At 35.4% G+C, this 17686-nt stretch overlaps 1 protein-coding gene across 6 annotated transcripts in view; it reads left to right on the forward strand.

The window, feature by feature from the left end:
* Positions 1-17686, forward strand: part of Nipped-A (Transcription-associated protein Nipped-A) — a 494348-nt gene that overhangs the window by 441657 nt on the left and 35005 nt on the right. For all 6 annotated transcript variants that reach the window (XM_069825168.1, XM_069825181.1, XM_069825178.1 and 3 more), the window contains exons 55-59: positions 4732-4771; positions 4860-5038; positions 8413-8587; positions 14095-14320; positions 16627-16720. In XM_069825168.1, the coding sequence (XP_069681269.1) occupies positions 4732-4771; positions 4860-5038; positions 8413-8587; positions 14095-14320; positions 16627-16720 (714 nt within the window). The remainder of the gene's footprint in view (positions 1-4731; positions 4772-4859; positions 5039-8412; positions 8588-14094; positions 14321-16626; positions 16721-17686) is intronic.

Consider the following 17686-nt stretch of genomic DNA (forward strand, 5'->3'; position numbering starts at 1 on the left):
CTGACTTATATTAATTCCTAAGTCTTTCCTTAGTTTCTGATTTTGAGGGCCATTATCGCTGACGAAAGCACATACTTTAAAACCAGAGATTTCTGCAAAGATTATTATTTCATGTGATAATGAAGACGTGATAGTACAATGAAACTTATAATAAATTGGCTGCTTCCATTTCACTGTCAAACTATGAACAAGTATGACCTGAGCATAATTGTGTGGCCCATAAAAACATTCGCTTGTTGGGTCATAACAAAGTCACTGTCCATTTTCATTTCGTGTAACATAATACCACATTTTTCTTTATTTCATTTAAGGTATGTGAATGTTGTGTCACTATGTCTAAGCTAATTTTGATTAAGCTTGGCGGATATTCAATTGTCGAGAAACGTCTACATAATGTAAGTGAACTCAATAAGGAGAAATTTAGAATACAGTGAAATCTCAGTATGACGTACATCAGAAAAAAATATTATTTCTACTTTATTTTGAAAAGTATGTTAGAATGAAAAAAGGAAATTTTATCCAAAGTTGTTTTGATTTTACATTAGATAATGCAAAGTTATTTTACAACATATCGTAGCTTTCATTTACTGAAGCTGTGTTTAAGAATCCAAGTAAGATTCAACAAAAGCAAAGAACCTACTCTTGTACAAAACTACAAACTATCACTGAATTTTTAAATTATAACACAAAGAAATTATTTGAGTTAAAAGAGTTACTGTATACAACAAATAATATACACATGGTACCAGTAACACATACAATCAAAACAGTTTGAAGTATAGTTCTTAACTCTATAGTTCTGTCGCTCTAATTTCCGGCAGCCAATCGCGTTGCAGTTTGGCTACATTTAAACTTGTGCGTGTTGTGATTCGCTGATGAAGACAATATCCATTTCTTAAGGCTTGATAAATACTTAATATAATCGCCCGCCATTTTGGCTCTTTCGTTGGCGTTTGCAGAAAGCACACGAAGATGTTATTTGCTGCTCAATTATTTGCTGAATTACAGTGTGTTTGATTTATTATCATAGGAGCTACGACATGATAATGTTTAACGGTGTGGCAAATAGATTCCTCGTATGGTAGCTCGGCAACGAAAGAACAAAAATGGCGAACGATACTACCTACCTAGACTTTATAGAGCCTTCACTTCCTAAGACGTAAGCAAAGAGGAGGAGTCACGCTGGGAATAACAGCGTCATGACTATAGTTTCGTTTGTTTTTCTCAATAATTTATCTTCTACAAACTATTGAAGTTCACCCTATGACACGAGATTTAGTCATTCTTGCTAGAAACAACGTAGGAAAGGGTGACCAGATTTCCAAAACTAAAAAACGGGACACTCATTGTAAGCGGGAATGATTTTTTACATTTTATGTATGTGTATTCACTACACAGCTCTTTTTCATGCCAGCCAGCATTTATTATAGTAATTAACAGGCAGCCTTCAGACTCAGGACATTTATTTGCACCACGAGTGCCATACTTTTGAATTTCCTCTAGAAACTGTAGAACTCCATGCATGAAATATCCTTAAAGTGGCATTTTGCAATCATTATTGCCTTTACTTTATTTAATAGAAAGCTGATTTCTCTCATCAGACAGCAGCCCATAAAGCCTTGCATGCAGTCATTGAGTTCATGTTTTATGGCTTAAATGAAGGAAACTGAGAACATTTTTGTTTGAGAATGAAATTTTAACTGCATAGTGTTCAAGTTATGGAACATTCTGATCTCCTGCAAGAGAATTAACAGTTACACACCATTTAATAATTTTAACACGATTTTGCATTATATTATTTTGCTTCTGCAACAATAGATTCTACAGTCATCGATTCTATACTAAAATATATTATGTTTATACTCAACAGTGGTTTTCTTTTATTATTGTGTGCAAAATGTCGTACAGTAAGATTGTTTTAAGATTCAGAATAATGGGCGAGCTTTACAATTGATCTTAATATTAGTACCATAATTGAAAGTTCACAGTGTACAATATATCCGATAAAGAAACTATATATATATATATATATATATATATTTTGGCATGAAGAAGTCTAATGAAATTGAGATATTCTTTGGAACAAGAACTTAACTTCAAAATTTCATACACACATTGAAGGGCAACATACGTATTCTTTTATAGAAAGGGAGAAGAAAAAACTCTTCAGAATTGGTCCTATCTATGTTCCATCACAATGGACAACTGTAATATGATCATCAAAGAAAAATGGAGAACCATTTAAAATTAAAGAAATGGACACTACTGAAGTGTTTCATTTAAAAGCACTGGCAGAGTATATTGGAAAACATAATCCAGTTAACGAAAATAAAGAACAAGTGATCTGACATGATAAATGTGAATTAAAAGTGGAAAATCAAAACCTTATACGATTATCAGAGATATACTGCAAGGATCAATATGCAAAAAGATCCCACGTTTGGTAATGTCCACGTTAAAAAAGTCCATTATTCAAAATGTCCTACAGTTATATTATGTTTTCTGTGCTACAAGGTCCAACATACAAAAATGACCTGCATTTTATAAGGACTACTTTCATAAAATGTCCTTTTTCGGAGAATTCAGTATTCAGTTACATCATGTTTTAAATGTCCTACGTGTTTACCTCTTGCTCTCCTTCGTATGCTATTCAAAACCTCCCTCTCTGACTTTTGGAGGATGCAAATGGTCTTCTGTACCATCTTTTATGACTTTAAGATTTCCCAAATCTGAATTAGTCGTAATCTTGCATTACAGTTCTTTCGATCAAAACACCTCCAATATTTTCTGTCACCTTTTCGGTTGTCTTGATGATAATGGTGCAGATTATCATATCATTAGTGTAATAACATTGGTTTGTTTTTTTGACTAGAGATAATTTGAGCCATTCTACATTTGAATTTGACATTCCACATTTCAATGCTATAGCAATGATAAACGATTATTATTGAAAACATTATTACATGCAATGTAATTAAGTGTCTGGGACATTTAGTTCAAAGATTTTTTAATGGTTTGACCAATTTTATATGAGACATTAAATGTGAGACTCTTTGACCTGTGGACCTTTCAGCTACGTGGGACATTTTTGTTGTGGTTCTTTTCATTATGTTGACCCTATTATGTGTGAGACATTAAATGTGGGACTATTTGGTTTGAGTCCTTCTTATTTAACATGATGTTAGTGGGGACATTTTGGTGACCTTTTTTTCTTGGAAATCCTTATACAAAATTCTTACACAGTCAGATAAAACTTTATACTTTGAAGGGGAATACAAAAATACGTCAGAACAGAGAGGGAGAGTTTCTGAAAATATGCAGTTGAAACCTACAAATTCTGAAGCCCCAAAAAATTGGGATCCAGAAGAAGAAGAGGAGGGATTTAAAGTGCAATTTTTACCAGAATCTGAAAGCATCTCAACAACATGAACAGGACAATGGTGATGAAGAGTTGGCAGTAGCATGAGAACTGTGTAATGAAGTTTTGCATTTTTTTCCTCTGATAATATGACTTTCAACACAATAATTACTCAAATTCCTACAGTTCCTTATATATTTTTCATCCATTTCTTACAAATATTATTTGATATCATGATATGTGTCATAATTTATAACCATTAACTTAAGTTTCGTTGACAAGATTTCAGTGTTAGATTTTCTTCATACAGTAGGTAATTAATTCTGTTTACAATATGTTTTTAACATCACACTATAACTGAAATTTCAATATGTAAGCAATATATTTTTAATTATCATAATTATAATTAAGTGGCTTAAAATTTCAGAAATTCATGAAATAAATATGTTGTTGTTGTTTTCTAATGCCAGGCATTTGACAATGAAGTCATTTGACCTCTTGCACTCCAATATTTTTCAAAGATATTATCATGACCAGCCACTGAAGCACAGATTTTGAGATGTTCCTAATCCATTTCTTGGTTTGAGTTGCACAATGGACAGTTAGGGGACTGATATATTCCAATTCTATGCAGGTGTTTGGCCAAACAATCATGGCCTGTTGCCAATCTAAATGCAGCTACAGACGATTTTCGTGGTAAATCGGGAATTAACTGTGGATTTTGATGCAGAGAGTTCCATTTTTTCCCTTGGGATTGTGTTATTAAATTTTGTTTGTTGAAGTCTAAGTATGTAGATTTAATAAATCTTTTCACAGAGTAATACGTAGATTTAGTAACAGGTCTGTAAGTAGCAGTGCTGCCCTTCTTTGCTAAAGCATCCGCATTCTCATTTCCCAGGATTCCACACCCCCATATCCTCTAATTAAATATATAAGTATTAAATTCCGAATTGTATTTGGAGTATTTGTTTGAGGCAATACAAAGTGTTTTCTCTCGATTTCTTGAAACCATGATTTTTTTAGGTAATACAGTATATTACTGGGGCGACAATATATATATAACATATTTTTGTATTGTTCTACTATTTCAATAACTTATTGTATTTTTCGTTGTTTTTAATGTATTCACTTCCTTTCTTGTCCATTTGTGTATAACCTGCCACTGTCTTAGGAACTTCATTTCTCCCAATCCAATGCTTTCTTTACGATTTTTTCGTTCCAATGTTTGGTGTATGAGTCCACAGAAATGAGTATGTGTTCAATTAATATCCTGCTCGTATATTGCAGTTCCTCCTATGTCACTTTTTATAATCGAATAAGTTACGTGAATAATACCATAAATTTAATCTAAATTGTACGTGGTAATGTTGCAGGCCCAGCATGCAGCAGTCAGAGGAGAGACACAGCAACAAGGTACAGCACGCCCTCACAATATTACTGATGGTTATATTGCAGCATTAGATGTGTAGACTTTTGTAAATTGTTGTAAAACTATTCACAGGAGAACATACTTCATCTTCTGGGCAGCCTCAGCAACCACATAGCAGTCAGACAACATCAGGAGGAGAGACAGGACCTATACGAGCCACTCCATCCATGTGGCGTTGCTCTCGTATTATGCATATGCAACGAGACATCCATCCTACTGTGTTATCTTCACTAGAGGGCATTGTAGACCAGGTGAGGCAGGCATTCTTCATAAATAGTGACATATTGTAGCCTCTGTGTTAGGATCACCATGCGTGTGTGCACGCACGTATGTATCTTCTCTTTCTATTCATTAACAACTTATAAACAACTGTCCACACCTGTGGAGTAATGGTCAGCACGTCTGGCCGCAAAACCAGGTGGCCCAGGTTCGACTCCTGGTCGGGGCAAGTTATCTGGTTGAGGTTTTTTCCGGGGTTTTCCCTCAACTCAATACGAGCAAATGCTGAGTAACTTTCAGTGCTGGACCCCGGACTCATTTCACTGGCATTATCACCTTCATTTCATTCAGACGCTAAATAACCTGAGATGTTGATACAGCGTCGTAAAATAACCCAATAAAATAAATAAAATATAAACAACTTGTTTGATTTATCCTCTTCTGAGAAGCATCATATCATGTTATTCTCATTATATTAATTTCATGGACTGTTCTTTGGAATTGCATTTAGTGTTAACAATATACTAGTGTTAACAATATCTCAGAATTTTGTTATAGAAATTTTTTAAAATTTCAAAGAAATGTGTAATATCCTTCATAAGTTAATAGCCATCTATAGTATCAATATACTATGTTTGTAGAGTTGTATATAATATATTGACTGGAAAAGTCTCACACTCACTGCTTACATAAATTCTGAACTGAGTGAGGTGACTCAGTGGTATTGCACTAGACTCGCATTCGGGAGATTCCGGGTTCAAATCCCATGGTCAGGCAATCATCTGACTGAAGTTTTTCATGGTTTCCCTCAGTCACAAAGGCAAACATCAGATTGGAAATTTACATACCATGATTCGTTACTACCTTATCACTAATCATTAAAAGAAAAAATCGAAATGAGTTTAATGAATGCAAGACAAAAGTTTATGACTATAGAAACAGAATTGCAACAATAGTTCATGGCCTACTGATATCCCAAAGATCCTATACACGTGATATGACCGAGATAATGTTAACTAATGCTGTATTCTTGGCAATAGAGCCATTAAGTCTATGCTGTCCAATACAGGAGACTGTATAACTATTTTAATGCAGACACCATACTTTTATGATATGGTGGTTATATCACCTACACATAACCTTCAAACTATTTGGAGGACCACACCTGCCATTGGTTAGGGGTTCATATGACCCAGCCAGGAGGATTGACTTGATCATATTCCCTCTTCACCACTTAGGGAAAGCTTATGCATGCCATGGCAGGTCAGCATGCTGAAATGGCATTTCCTCCATTTTTGATAGAACGATTATACATCTGTGACTCGGTCCCTAGAGCCTCGTTTGTTAAAAACAGGTTGCACCATGGGAAGATGAGAATGGAATTTGAGTAGTAGAGGTTATAGATTGCATTTCATTACTCCTTGCAACCCGACCTAGATGTGAATGCCTGTATAAATAAATATAAATAAAAAAATTGTCGTGAAATATTACTTAAAACTCATTGTCGGTATGTACTACTAATTCCACAATTTGAGACATCTGCCGAAATCTACAGCTGACCACTAGGAACCAGAATACAAAGCAGAGGTTAAATTAAAAATAAAATACAATGTGATTTGCGGAGAGAATACAGAACAATGATAAATTTAAAAATAAAATACAATTTGATTTCGGAGAAACATGAGATGAAAGTACAATGAAGAGTAATGAAATGAAGTAAAAAAAAAAATATTACGTAATGTTATACAAGTGATTGTATAAAATGTATAAAATGGATAATGAATCTCTCAATACCATTAGACAAATTTTGTTAATGTCCTCATTAGAAAATTCAAGAGAAAGGAGAACGGTTTTGGTTAACTTAAATGATGTTCCCCTAGTGCCAAAAAGAAGTCTTTTCACTTCCCATGTATTAATATTCATTTTGTATCTCTCACTGAAGTGAGGAATACATGGATTGTAAATAGACTTCTTTTCATCGTTAACGTTATTGGCTTGTTGATCATCTTTCTCAAAACGGACAGTGGGGTCAAGAATATCATACTGCGTTTTATCATTAAATATAAATATGTTGTTGTTGTTTTCTAATGCCAGGCGTTTGACAATGAAGTCATTTGACCGCTTGCACTCCAATATTTTTCAAAGATATTATCATGACCAGCCACTGAAGCACAGATTTTGAGGTGTTCCGAATCCATTTCTTGGTTTGAGTTGCACAATGGACAGATAGGAGACTGATATATTCCAATTCTATGCAGGTGTTTGGCTAACCGCATTCTCATTTCCCAGGATTCCACAATGGGATGGTATCCATTGGAATACAATTCTTTTATTGAGTGATATTAATTGAGAGAGCATTTTAGTTATTTCTGCTGTTTGAGATGAAGGTATGTGTTTAGAGACTATTGATAGAATAGCTGCTTTGGAGTCTGACAATATAACTGCATTTTTAAATTTACTGATGTGGCATAGAAGATTCCTGAGACTTTCACTTATTGCAATGATTTCTCCATCAAAACTTGTTGTTCCATACCCAAGAGATCTATAAAGTGAGAAGAGACAGCACGTAACACCTGCACCGGCACCTTGTTCTCTGGAGATCAAGGATCCGTCAGTGTATAAATGAAGCCAGTTTTGTGGAGGGTATCTAATATTAATTGTCTCTAAAGACAATCGTTTTAGTATTTCAGTGTTTACTTCTGTTTATGGCTGCAAAAGGATATCTGTCGGATACAGGGGGGAGAGCCATTAATCCTTCCCATTGAAGGCTTTAAGGAACCAACCTGGACAAATACCCAATGTCCGATCCCTACCTTCCCGTGGTGCAGCTGTTAGTAAGCATAATTTTACAAGCTGAACTAAAGAGAGGGGCTACTCATCAATTAGCACTGGTCAGCTTGATGAGTTAATGACTGAATTTGGTATAATTTTCCTCTAACCAATACCTAATTCCCTCTTTACCCTTTCCTATCCAGTCCTCTGACTGAACTCTTACTTTCTTCGACCCTGACGGCATTAGAGCATTCGAGGCCTAGGGGTTCATTTCCCTTTCCTTCCTCCTCTTTCTACTTTTCTGTTCCTAGTGCTGACCTGCTTTGGCACTAAAATCGTCCTCCAGTGGCTTAAGAAGGGAAAGCTGGTGATCAACAAGATCTCCCAGCTAGGTCCAATGGACCCGTCGACCAACAGCAGGTGTGGTCCTCCAGACATTCTGGGGGTTGTGTGTGAATGAAGTAGCCACCAAAACGTTAAAATATGGTGTTCACTTAAATCGGCTACAACTTGCCATTTTTCACTCCAATATTAAATATAAATATAAATTGAAGCAATTATTGTATAATGAGTAGTTATTTTGCATTGGTATTTACCTTGTGAAAGATTATATTAAGAGTTATGCATATTTCAGATGGTGTGGTTCCGGGAAAATTGGTATGAAGAAGTATCCCGACAGCTTCGGCAGGGACTTGCAAAGTGTCTTGCCATAGCCTTTGAGAACAGAGGCGCTGTAAGTGAGGCCACCATCACCCCCCACACGCTTAACTTCGTGAAGAAGCTTGTATCAACATTTGGAATTGGCATAGGTATATTAAAATATAAAATATCCTGCAAATACATTTTCTGATGTTAAACTTTTTCTTCACTATAAGTGCAGAGATTGAATATAATAACTAACTTATGCTCACATTACGCAACTAGTGATCTCTCTCTACATCCCTTTTTGCCATCACCAGCATTGAGAAACATATTCAGTTGAATTGTCACAAGAATTTCACATCTTGGGGATGATTCAACATGAAGGTGATGTAGGTGACATATAACGAGGTAAGATACTATTCAGTTGTGCTTAATGGGATTGATATCTTCAATAAGCAATTTGTTCAATTTTGCATTTCATAAGTTTTTGTTATTCATTGTTTATAATGGTATCCAGTTTAAATTGTTTGTATCTATAACACCATTGGTGGCTTGTGAGTTCTATAGTCACAAGTGTTACTTTTCATATTCATTAAGGCATATTAAAATGTTTTTCAAAGCTGTTACACTAAATTTAATTGCGTCAAACTATCTTGAAGCCACATCCATCTTGCAGAACTTAATGTCATGTAAAATTTCAACTGTTTGCTATCATCTTATCAACAGTAATCTCACTAGACGTTTTGATTTATCTAGAGAAAATCAAAACTCGAGTGGGATTTAATTGACTATTACACGATTAGAAGAAAGTATATAAAGATTAGAAGTAATGAAGTACTCCAATACAATAAAATATTGACTTACGAAAATACAACTGTCTTCAAATGTATTATTGTACCATCTCAACATTACAAATATTACGCTAGATGCATGCTAGATGGCAGTAATGTCTTTATACAGACACTGTAATGATTACTATTCAATAAATCTTAATATTAAACAATCTCTGATACGTGACTATCCATAATATCATATAGCAGAAGTTCTTTTTATCCTCTCAGAGCAGAAGCTATAACATAACCTAACTAATATACACAAGTGTTAGAAAAGTTTTAATTAACGACGATGACATAAAAAATAAACATGAATAATTTTAAAAGGAATAATTATTGAATGTACAATTTTCAAATTTGGGTTATTTACAAGAAGTCGTCGCTGAACGATTCACATTATTTCCAGGTTAGTTGAATCAACTCATCTAGTGAACGATATAAATCTTTAAAATACTAGGTATCTCTCTCCCTTCTCTTGTTACTTGTGAGCCATCCCAAACCCCGACCTCCACACCTAAGAGCGCCGGTCCTTATATACCCGTCAGTCAAGGCCTTCTGACAAATAAAAGCAATTGACAATAGATATCTCAGTCATGACAACCTCATAAAATATCCTATCAATTGAATAATCGATCTTGCTACGTACAACATAATTATATTATATTATTACCCATTTCAGCGAGTACTGACTACCACTGCAAAATACGATAATTTGGTCCAGGAAGCATCGTCTTTTGGCACAAGGATGATTTATGTAAAATGTTTCTAAATTATTAGTCTTTTAAATACCGGTACATTGTTTAATAAATCACTGAAAAACAAATGTGAATATAGGAAGTGGAGTGAGTACGAAATTATTATTTTTTGACGCATCATTTTTACGTAAATAACGATAAATAAAAAGGGATTATTAGCAAGTACATACACTGCGTTTGTCAAATGCGCATCACCATGCTTTCGAAAAGGCACTTTTCAGTGCCCGACACCCTGCTTTTTTTCATCGTGTGCTACACGTCGGATCATCATCGGGGCTTGCAGCCCCGATACCCCGCTTTTTTACATCATGTGCTACACGTCGGATCATCATCGGGGCTTGCAGCCCCGATACCCCGCTTTTTGCATCATGTGCTACACGTCGGATCATCATCGGGGCTTGCAGCCCCGATACCCCGCTTTTTTACATCATATGCTACACGTCGGATCATCATCGGGGCTTGCAGCCCCGATACCCCGCTTTTTTGCATCATGTGCTACACGTCGGATCATCATCGGGGCTTGCAGCCCCGATACCCTGCTTTTTACATCATGTGCTACATGTCGGATCATCATAAAGCCCCGATACCCCGCTTGCTACGTGCAACACAATTATATTATATTATTACCCATTTCAGCGAGTACTGACGACCACTGCAAAATACGATAATTTGGTCCAGGGAGCATTCTCTTTTGGCACAAGTATGATTTATGTAACATGTTTCTAAATGCTACGTACAACATAATTTTATTATATTATTATTACCCATTTCAGCGAGAACTGACGACCACTGCAAAATACGACAATTTGGTCCAGGGAGCATCTATTTTGGCACAAGGATGATTTATGTAACATGTTTCTAAATTATTAGTCTTTTAAATACCGGTACATTCTTTAATAAATCACTGAAAAACAAACGTGAATACATAGGATGTGGAGTGAGTACGAAATTATTATTATTTTTTATTTTTTGGCGCATCATTTTTACGTAAATAACGACAAATAAAAACTAACATGCCACATAACATTATTTTAAGAAACACAGGAAACAAGCATGAACAATATTCACCATTCTTAATGATCGGGGATAGAAAAAAAACGTATGGAATAGAAATTACATACAAATGTGCGTGTAATAAGCAATAAGCAAACCATCTTCGATTAATAATTCCAAAACAACGTGAATATAGCGTGGATTGTGTAGGAAAATAATTTCTTATATGTTGCTTCCAATGTGCATCATTGTTAACTTATGAAAACAAATGAAAATTAACATGGCATATAAACACTATTTGAAGAAAGATAGGACATATTAAGTAATATTCATCGTTCTTAATGATCTTTGGATGGAAAATAACAATGAAATATGTATAAAATAGAAATTACATACAAGTGAGCATATAAAAAACAGTAAGTAGAATCATTTATTTGATTAATAAGATTAAATTACTCCAGGTTTAGTGTAAGAGTGGCCTATATATCTGACGATGCCTCCCAGCAAATTACTTAATTTAAAAACAAAAAAATTGTGTTAGAAGATTGAATTTGTGTATTTTCTCTGAAACTCTCCAAATATTTGTAGGCAGTCTTTTACATTAGATTGCCGAAAATTGGTTTATAGCGCAACATTAGCATTAGCATCCATCTTGAAAATGTTGTGTAACAATAGACAATGGAATCGTTCACAGAAGTGAACTATAAATGATGTGAATCGTTCAGTGCATCCATCTTGTTGTGTAACAATAAAAGTGAACTATAAACGATGTGAATCGTTCAGCGACGACTTCTTGGAAATAACCCAAATTTGAATGTGGTTGGTGGTTCAATTGATGTTATATTGGACGTGTGCATAATAGAAGTGGAACTCGTTGATTTAGGCCTACATGGTGTATTCAACTTATTCAGAATTTCCGAATGAATAATTTTAAAAGGAATAATTATTGAATGTACAATTTTCAAATTTGAATGTGGTTGGTGGTTCAATTGATGTTATATTGGACGTGTGCATAATAGAAGTGAAACTCATTGATTTAGGCCTACATGGTGTATTCAACTTATTGAGGATTTCCGAATGGTGCTCTTCATTTATTTGTAAATCGGATTTCAGAAGATGCATAGGTATGATCAGTGATTTTTATTAATTCTTGTTCTTGAATGCCAATGCGAGTCATATTTGAAACTGCTGTGCATCGACTGGAGTGGTTTGTAATTTTATATATATATATATATATATATATATATATATATTTTTTTTTTTTTTTACTTCCAGACCAGCGCAGTTTCAAATGTTGGCAAACAAAGAAACAAATGCTAGGGACGCGATAAAATTGTGCGATAAGCAGCCATGATTGTTGAAATACGTCCTTTCGTACCGTTTTATTGGTCAAAAGTAGTATGACGTATTAAGAGTGTAATAGTCATTATAATCATATCACTTAAACTAATTTGTCTTTTATTTTTGTGGCAAAAATAATGGCAAAATGCAATGATGAAATTACTTGTTCGCATGCTTTCTTCATACACAGAAAATAGTATGGTTGAGATGGCATCTTTTCTTATTTTAGTGCTATCGTTTTTCAACAAAGACCCACTTTTTATGGAATATCACACGTCATTGGAAGTCATCTGTACCGGTATAAAATGTATCAAAAAAGTCTGTCTGTTTTCATCGTTAACATGAAACTCCCTTTGAAATACAAAGCTGCCTTCATACTAATCCTATTGTGAGAGTGTTGTTCCATTTAGCACCTCCCCTACTTTCTTTTCTGACGAGGCAAAACTAATAGAGGGGAAATTATAACATAACCTATGGAAAATACTCCACACAGAGGTGACATCAACCTATTAAGAAAGAAGAAAAGATTACTGATTGCTTGAACACTTGTTTTGATTGGCCACAACAGTGCCGCTTTACCAGTTCCTCCAATGGAATGAGAAAGATTGACATCTGACCCAAAAAAGGAAACCATTCACTTTGTCGTGACATGTTAACCATGAAAACGGACAGCCATTAACAGATATTTTGAGCTTTCAAAGTCAAGTGACATAAAGGCCCTACTGAACATAAAACAGTAAACAGTTTATTGCTACTGCTTCTGTAATACTTGAGGTGACAATGAGTCCAGAGTTCAGCATTGAAAGTAACCTAGCATTTGCTCTTAATGGGTTGAGGAAAAACTCTGGAAAAAACCTCAACCAGGTGACTTGTCCCAACCAGGATTTGAATCTGGGCCCACTTGTTTCACGGTCAGGAATGCCAACCATTACTCCACAGCTGTGGACTGTTTTAAGTGTCGAAGAAGTGCCCATATTGTGTTGCTTAAAAATTATTGCGACATTTTCACGGAAAACACATTGTCAGCATCTCTGATGAAAAAGTAATTCTTGTTGTATTGTTTGTCTGTTCTCCCATCAGTCTGCTGTGAACTGTTGGATAATTACTCATGTTCATTGCTGATTCAAATAGTTGACCATAATGATTTGAGCTTCAGAAACAGGATATGATCACTGTCTTTTTTACTAAAAACAAGACAGGTCCCAGAGGTCAGTTTTACTTTCTTTGCTTCTAAAAATGAGCTCTTTAAACGTAAAATGTTACACTATTTTAAATATAATAAAAGTATTTTTTCTCCAATGGTGGATACTTGACTTGTGTCTTTCGTCCAAGCATCCATCTTTAAGAGTTATACACCATAAGCATAGATTTTTTTGCTGCCTTCTGCACTCTCTTCGATCATCCAGAACTTTACCTAAGTACAGAGTCAAGACTGCAGTGTCTTAATATTGCTTGTCATTTGATTCGATACAAAAAAATGTTCTTGTCATTTCTCACTATTGGAATTCACATCTGTCAGATATGGGACTCTCTGAGAAATAAATTTCTTCTTCATGCTAGTAGGGATTGTGACCTCCAGTAAGATAGATACTAAGAAAATATATGTACGGTACATACTCATATATATATATTTATACTGCTTGACTTGTCGATTTCAGGAATGTAGCCTGTACAAGGTATATTGACTTGAATCATAGGCAGTATTATTTATTTAAATGCAGATGGATTTAACAACATTTAATCTTTGTGCAGAGAACATCTCCAGCTCAGTGAGTGCACAGTTCAGCAGTGCAGCTTCAGAGAGTTTGGCAAGTCGTGCCCGTGCAACAGTGCAGGATCCTGTATTCCAGATGATGAAGGTGCAGTTTACAACAGACTTCGATTTCGCAGTCCCAGGCTCCATGAAGCTCCAGAACTTGATCGTCAAATTGCGCAAGTGGATTCAAATCCTTGAGACCAAAGTCAAGACCTTGCCGAAGTTAGTACCATAATTATATAGTTGACTTTTCAGTTTAATTTTAAGGCATTTTGAGACCACTTTACATGGTTATGCAAAATATAGAGTGAAAATATTGTGATGCTACCAAACATTGATTTCGAGGTTTTCACTCAAAATATACATTTTCAGAATTCTCGAGACCAGTCCATTTTTGTATTAAAAAAAGGTCCTGATACTCATCAAAATTTTCAGATTTACAATAACACCCAAATTTGGGATGTATTGTTAGAGGCATCTTCTCCAAGGAATCATAACTTGCTGTCTATATTCACTGCCAACTATAAATTCATTTTGCCATTTTATGACAGAAATGTTAACTTAAAAAAATGTTGAAAGAGGAATGGTATCAGTACTGCATACCATTGCATACCCCTAGGAAAAAAAACACTGGTTGAGACAAAAAAAAATACATATTGTTTTTGTGTTTGTATACAGCAATTTCTCTTAACTATTGAACAGGTTTTGTTCGTATTCGATATATACAAGTCAGTTTATCTAGAAAATATGAAAATTAAATATAAAAAATTAACAGGTCTTTATTATAATGGTGATCCAATTCAAGGTTTAATAGACGATTTTCTTCTTGATTTTATTGTATTATGTAAAATTTGTGTTTTCAACTTACTATCTTTTCACTATGTTGCTACTAGAACATTTGGTTTGAGTGAAATAAACTGTCTTATATTCTTGTGGGATGTGAAACCTTCATAAAACATTTATACCCAGGCTGTTGTAACCTTGCACCTTGAATAATGTTGGTAGCGATAAATGTGATGTTGCCACAATGACCACTACATAACAGCTGACTTAACATATGTTGTTGTTGTTGTTTTCTAATGCCAGGTGTTTGACAATAAAGTCATTTGACCTCTTGCACTCCAATATTTTTCAAAGATATTATCATGGCCAGCCACTGAAGCACAGATTTTCATATTGGAGAAAATGGCAAGTTGTAGCCGATTTAAGTGAACACCATATTTTAACGTTTTGGTGGCTACTTCATTCACACACAACCCCCAGAATGTCTGGAGGACCACACCTGCTGTTGGTCAACGGGTCCATTGGACCTAGCTGGGAGATCTTGTTATCACCAGCTTTCCCTCCTTAAGCCACTGAAGGACGATTTTGGTGCCATAGCAGGTCAGCACTAGGAACAGAAAAGTAGAAAGAGGAGGAGGGAAAGGGAAATGAACCCCTAGGCCTCGAATGCTCTAATGCCATCGGGGTCGAAGAAAGTAAGAGTTCAGTCAGAGGACTGGATAGGAAAGGGTAAAGAGGGAATTAGGTATTGAATAGAGGAAAATTTTACCAAATTCAGTCATTAACTCATCAAGCTGACCAGTGCTAATTGATGAGTAGCCCCTCCCTTTAGTTCAACTCGTAAAATTAACATATGTAGAGTTTGCTATTTGCTCTTTTAATTCAAATGGAAATTATTAATAATTCCGTTTTTATTACTGTCCTTGTGGAGAGCCCAAAAGTTTTTTTTTTTTTATGTCCACTGTATTATATTATCTGCAGGAATAGAAGGACGCCTATATTTAAGGACAAATGTCTTCTTCTAACTATTTACATAAAGAATTTTCTTACTACATAATTTATAATTTTCTGAACCTCCCCCCCCCCGCCCTCTCTTCCCCTCCCTCCCCATATCTCTCTCTCTTTTTTTTTCTTTTTTTTTTAATACAACATGTAGCAAACTGACAACACAGCAGCACTTCACATAGCAGCAGGTGATAGAAAATGCTACGTTCTGATTGGTTCATTAGGCTACCACATAGCATTCTTCAACTTTTTCATACGAAGAGTTGCCAGCATAAAATGCTGGCAAGTGCAAAGCTACAATGTCCTGGGTACAAATGCCGGTGGTTGATAATGCTCCTGATTAAACAAATATGTACTAACTAAATTGAGTTTACCACATAACAGTAATCATTTTTCAAACTATATCTTAACTAACAAAGACAAAAAATACAAATTTTTCATATGAACCCCATTTGAGAGAAAGATGGGGGCATAGGGAATTGATTTCAAATGTGTGACATACATAAATTCCATTATAGATTAAAGTTCACTCTTATACCTATGTTCCAGAGTTTTAGTTATGTTCTCAAAGTGTAATCTCAAGACTTAAATGAGGAATAGAGGGAGAGAGTCGGAATGAATGAAATAGATGAGGAGGAAAACTTGCACTGAGAAACAGCACAATGAAAAATAATGTACACGATTATTTGTGTACTTTATTAAGATTACACTACTGAAATTGATTCAACTCTGTTTTTCAGGTCATTTTTGATCGAAGAGAAATGCAGGTTTCTGAGCAATTTTAGTCTCCAGACAGCAGAGGTTGAACTGCCAGGCGAATTCCTGTTGCCCAAGGTAACATATACAGTGAAACCTCGATTCTGGGTTGTTCAGGGGACCGGATAAATTATACCCAGAATCGAGAAAAACCAAAAATAGGGGTTTTGCCAAAATTGAAAAAGAAACACTTCAACATATTTTAAAACTAATTTTTATGGTCTAATCTCAACTAAAAGAGCAAAAATGCTTTAAAAAGCTTCAACAGTAAGTACACTGGTTGGTTGCATCAAGTTTATCTGCCACTTCTTAAAGAAATCAAGAATGGATGCCTGTTTTGCTGGACATCTTTGATGGAGGAAGAGTAACTCCCTTTTCACCTGGATTCATTAATATTGAAGCTACACATGTATCTTCCTACAGCTTCCAGTCCTGCTAGCGTTCATCGATGTCTTCTTCATTCTCCATGATATCACCACTGATAGCCTTCATAAAGCCTGCTTTTCTGAAGCAGTTGATGGTGGTTGCTGACACTTCCTCTCATGCACTGCAGACCATATGCATGGCAGTGAGGATGGAGATTTTGAAAACAGAATCTCCAATTTATCTCTTCACGGCAGCAATCTGTTTCTGCACCAGTGAACGTCTATACTTCTCCTTGAGAGCACCCAAATCCAGGAATTGGAGACAGCTTTACAGTTAGGTGGGAAGAAAGCAACCTTCACATTCTTCAGGAATGACGTATCACGGGGATGTGCCAGACACTTACCCATTAAAAGAATTATCTTCCTGTTAGCAGCCCCCATTTTCACGTCCAGCTGTCTCAGATAGCTGCTAAAAATGTCCATTGTCATCCAGGCAGTCCTGTTGTTCTTGTAACTGCATGGCAGTGTGGGGACATTTTTAAAACACCTTGGTTTTTCATATTTGCAAATTACCAAGAATTTCAACTTATCGGAATCATCTGCATTTATACAGAGAAGAACAGTGAGCCTCTCCTTACTTTTCTTCCCACCATGGCAGGTCTCTCCTTTTATGTGGAGG

The sequence above is a fragment of the Periplaneta americana genome, chromosome 1 (assembly GCF_040183065.1).
Source record: "Periplaneta americana isolate PAMFEO1 chromosome 1, P.americana_PAMFEO1_priV1, whole genome shotgun sequence".
Taxonomy (NCBI): Eukaryota; Metazoa; Arthropoda; class Insecta; order Blattodea; family Blattidae; genus Periplaneta; species Periplaneta americana.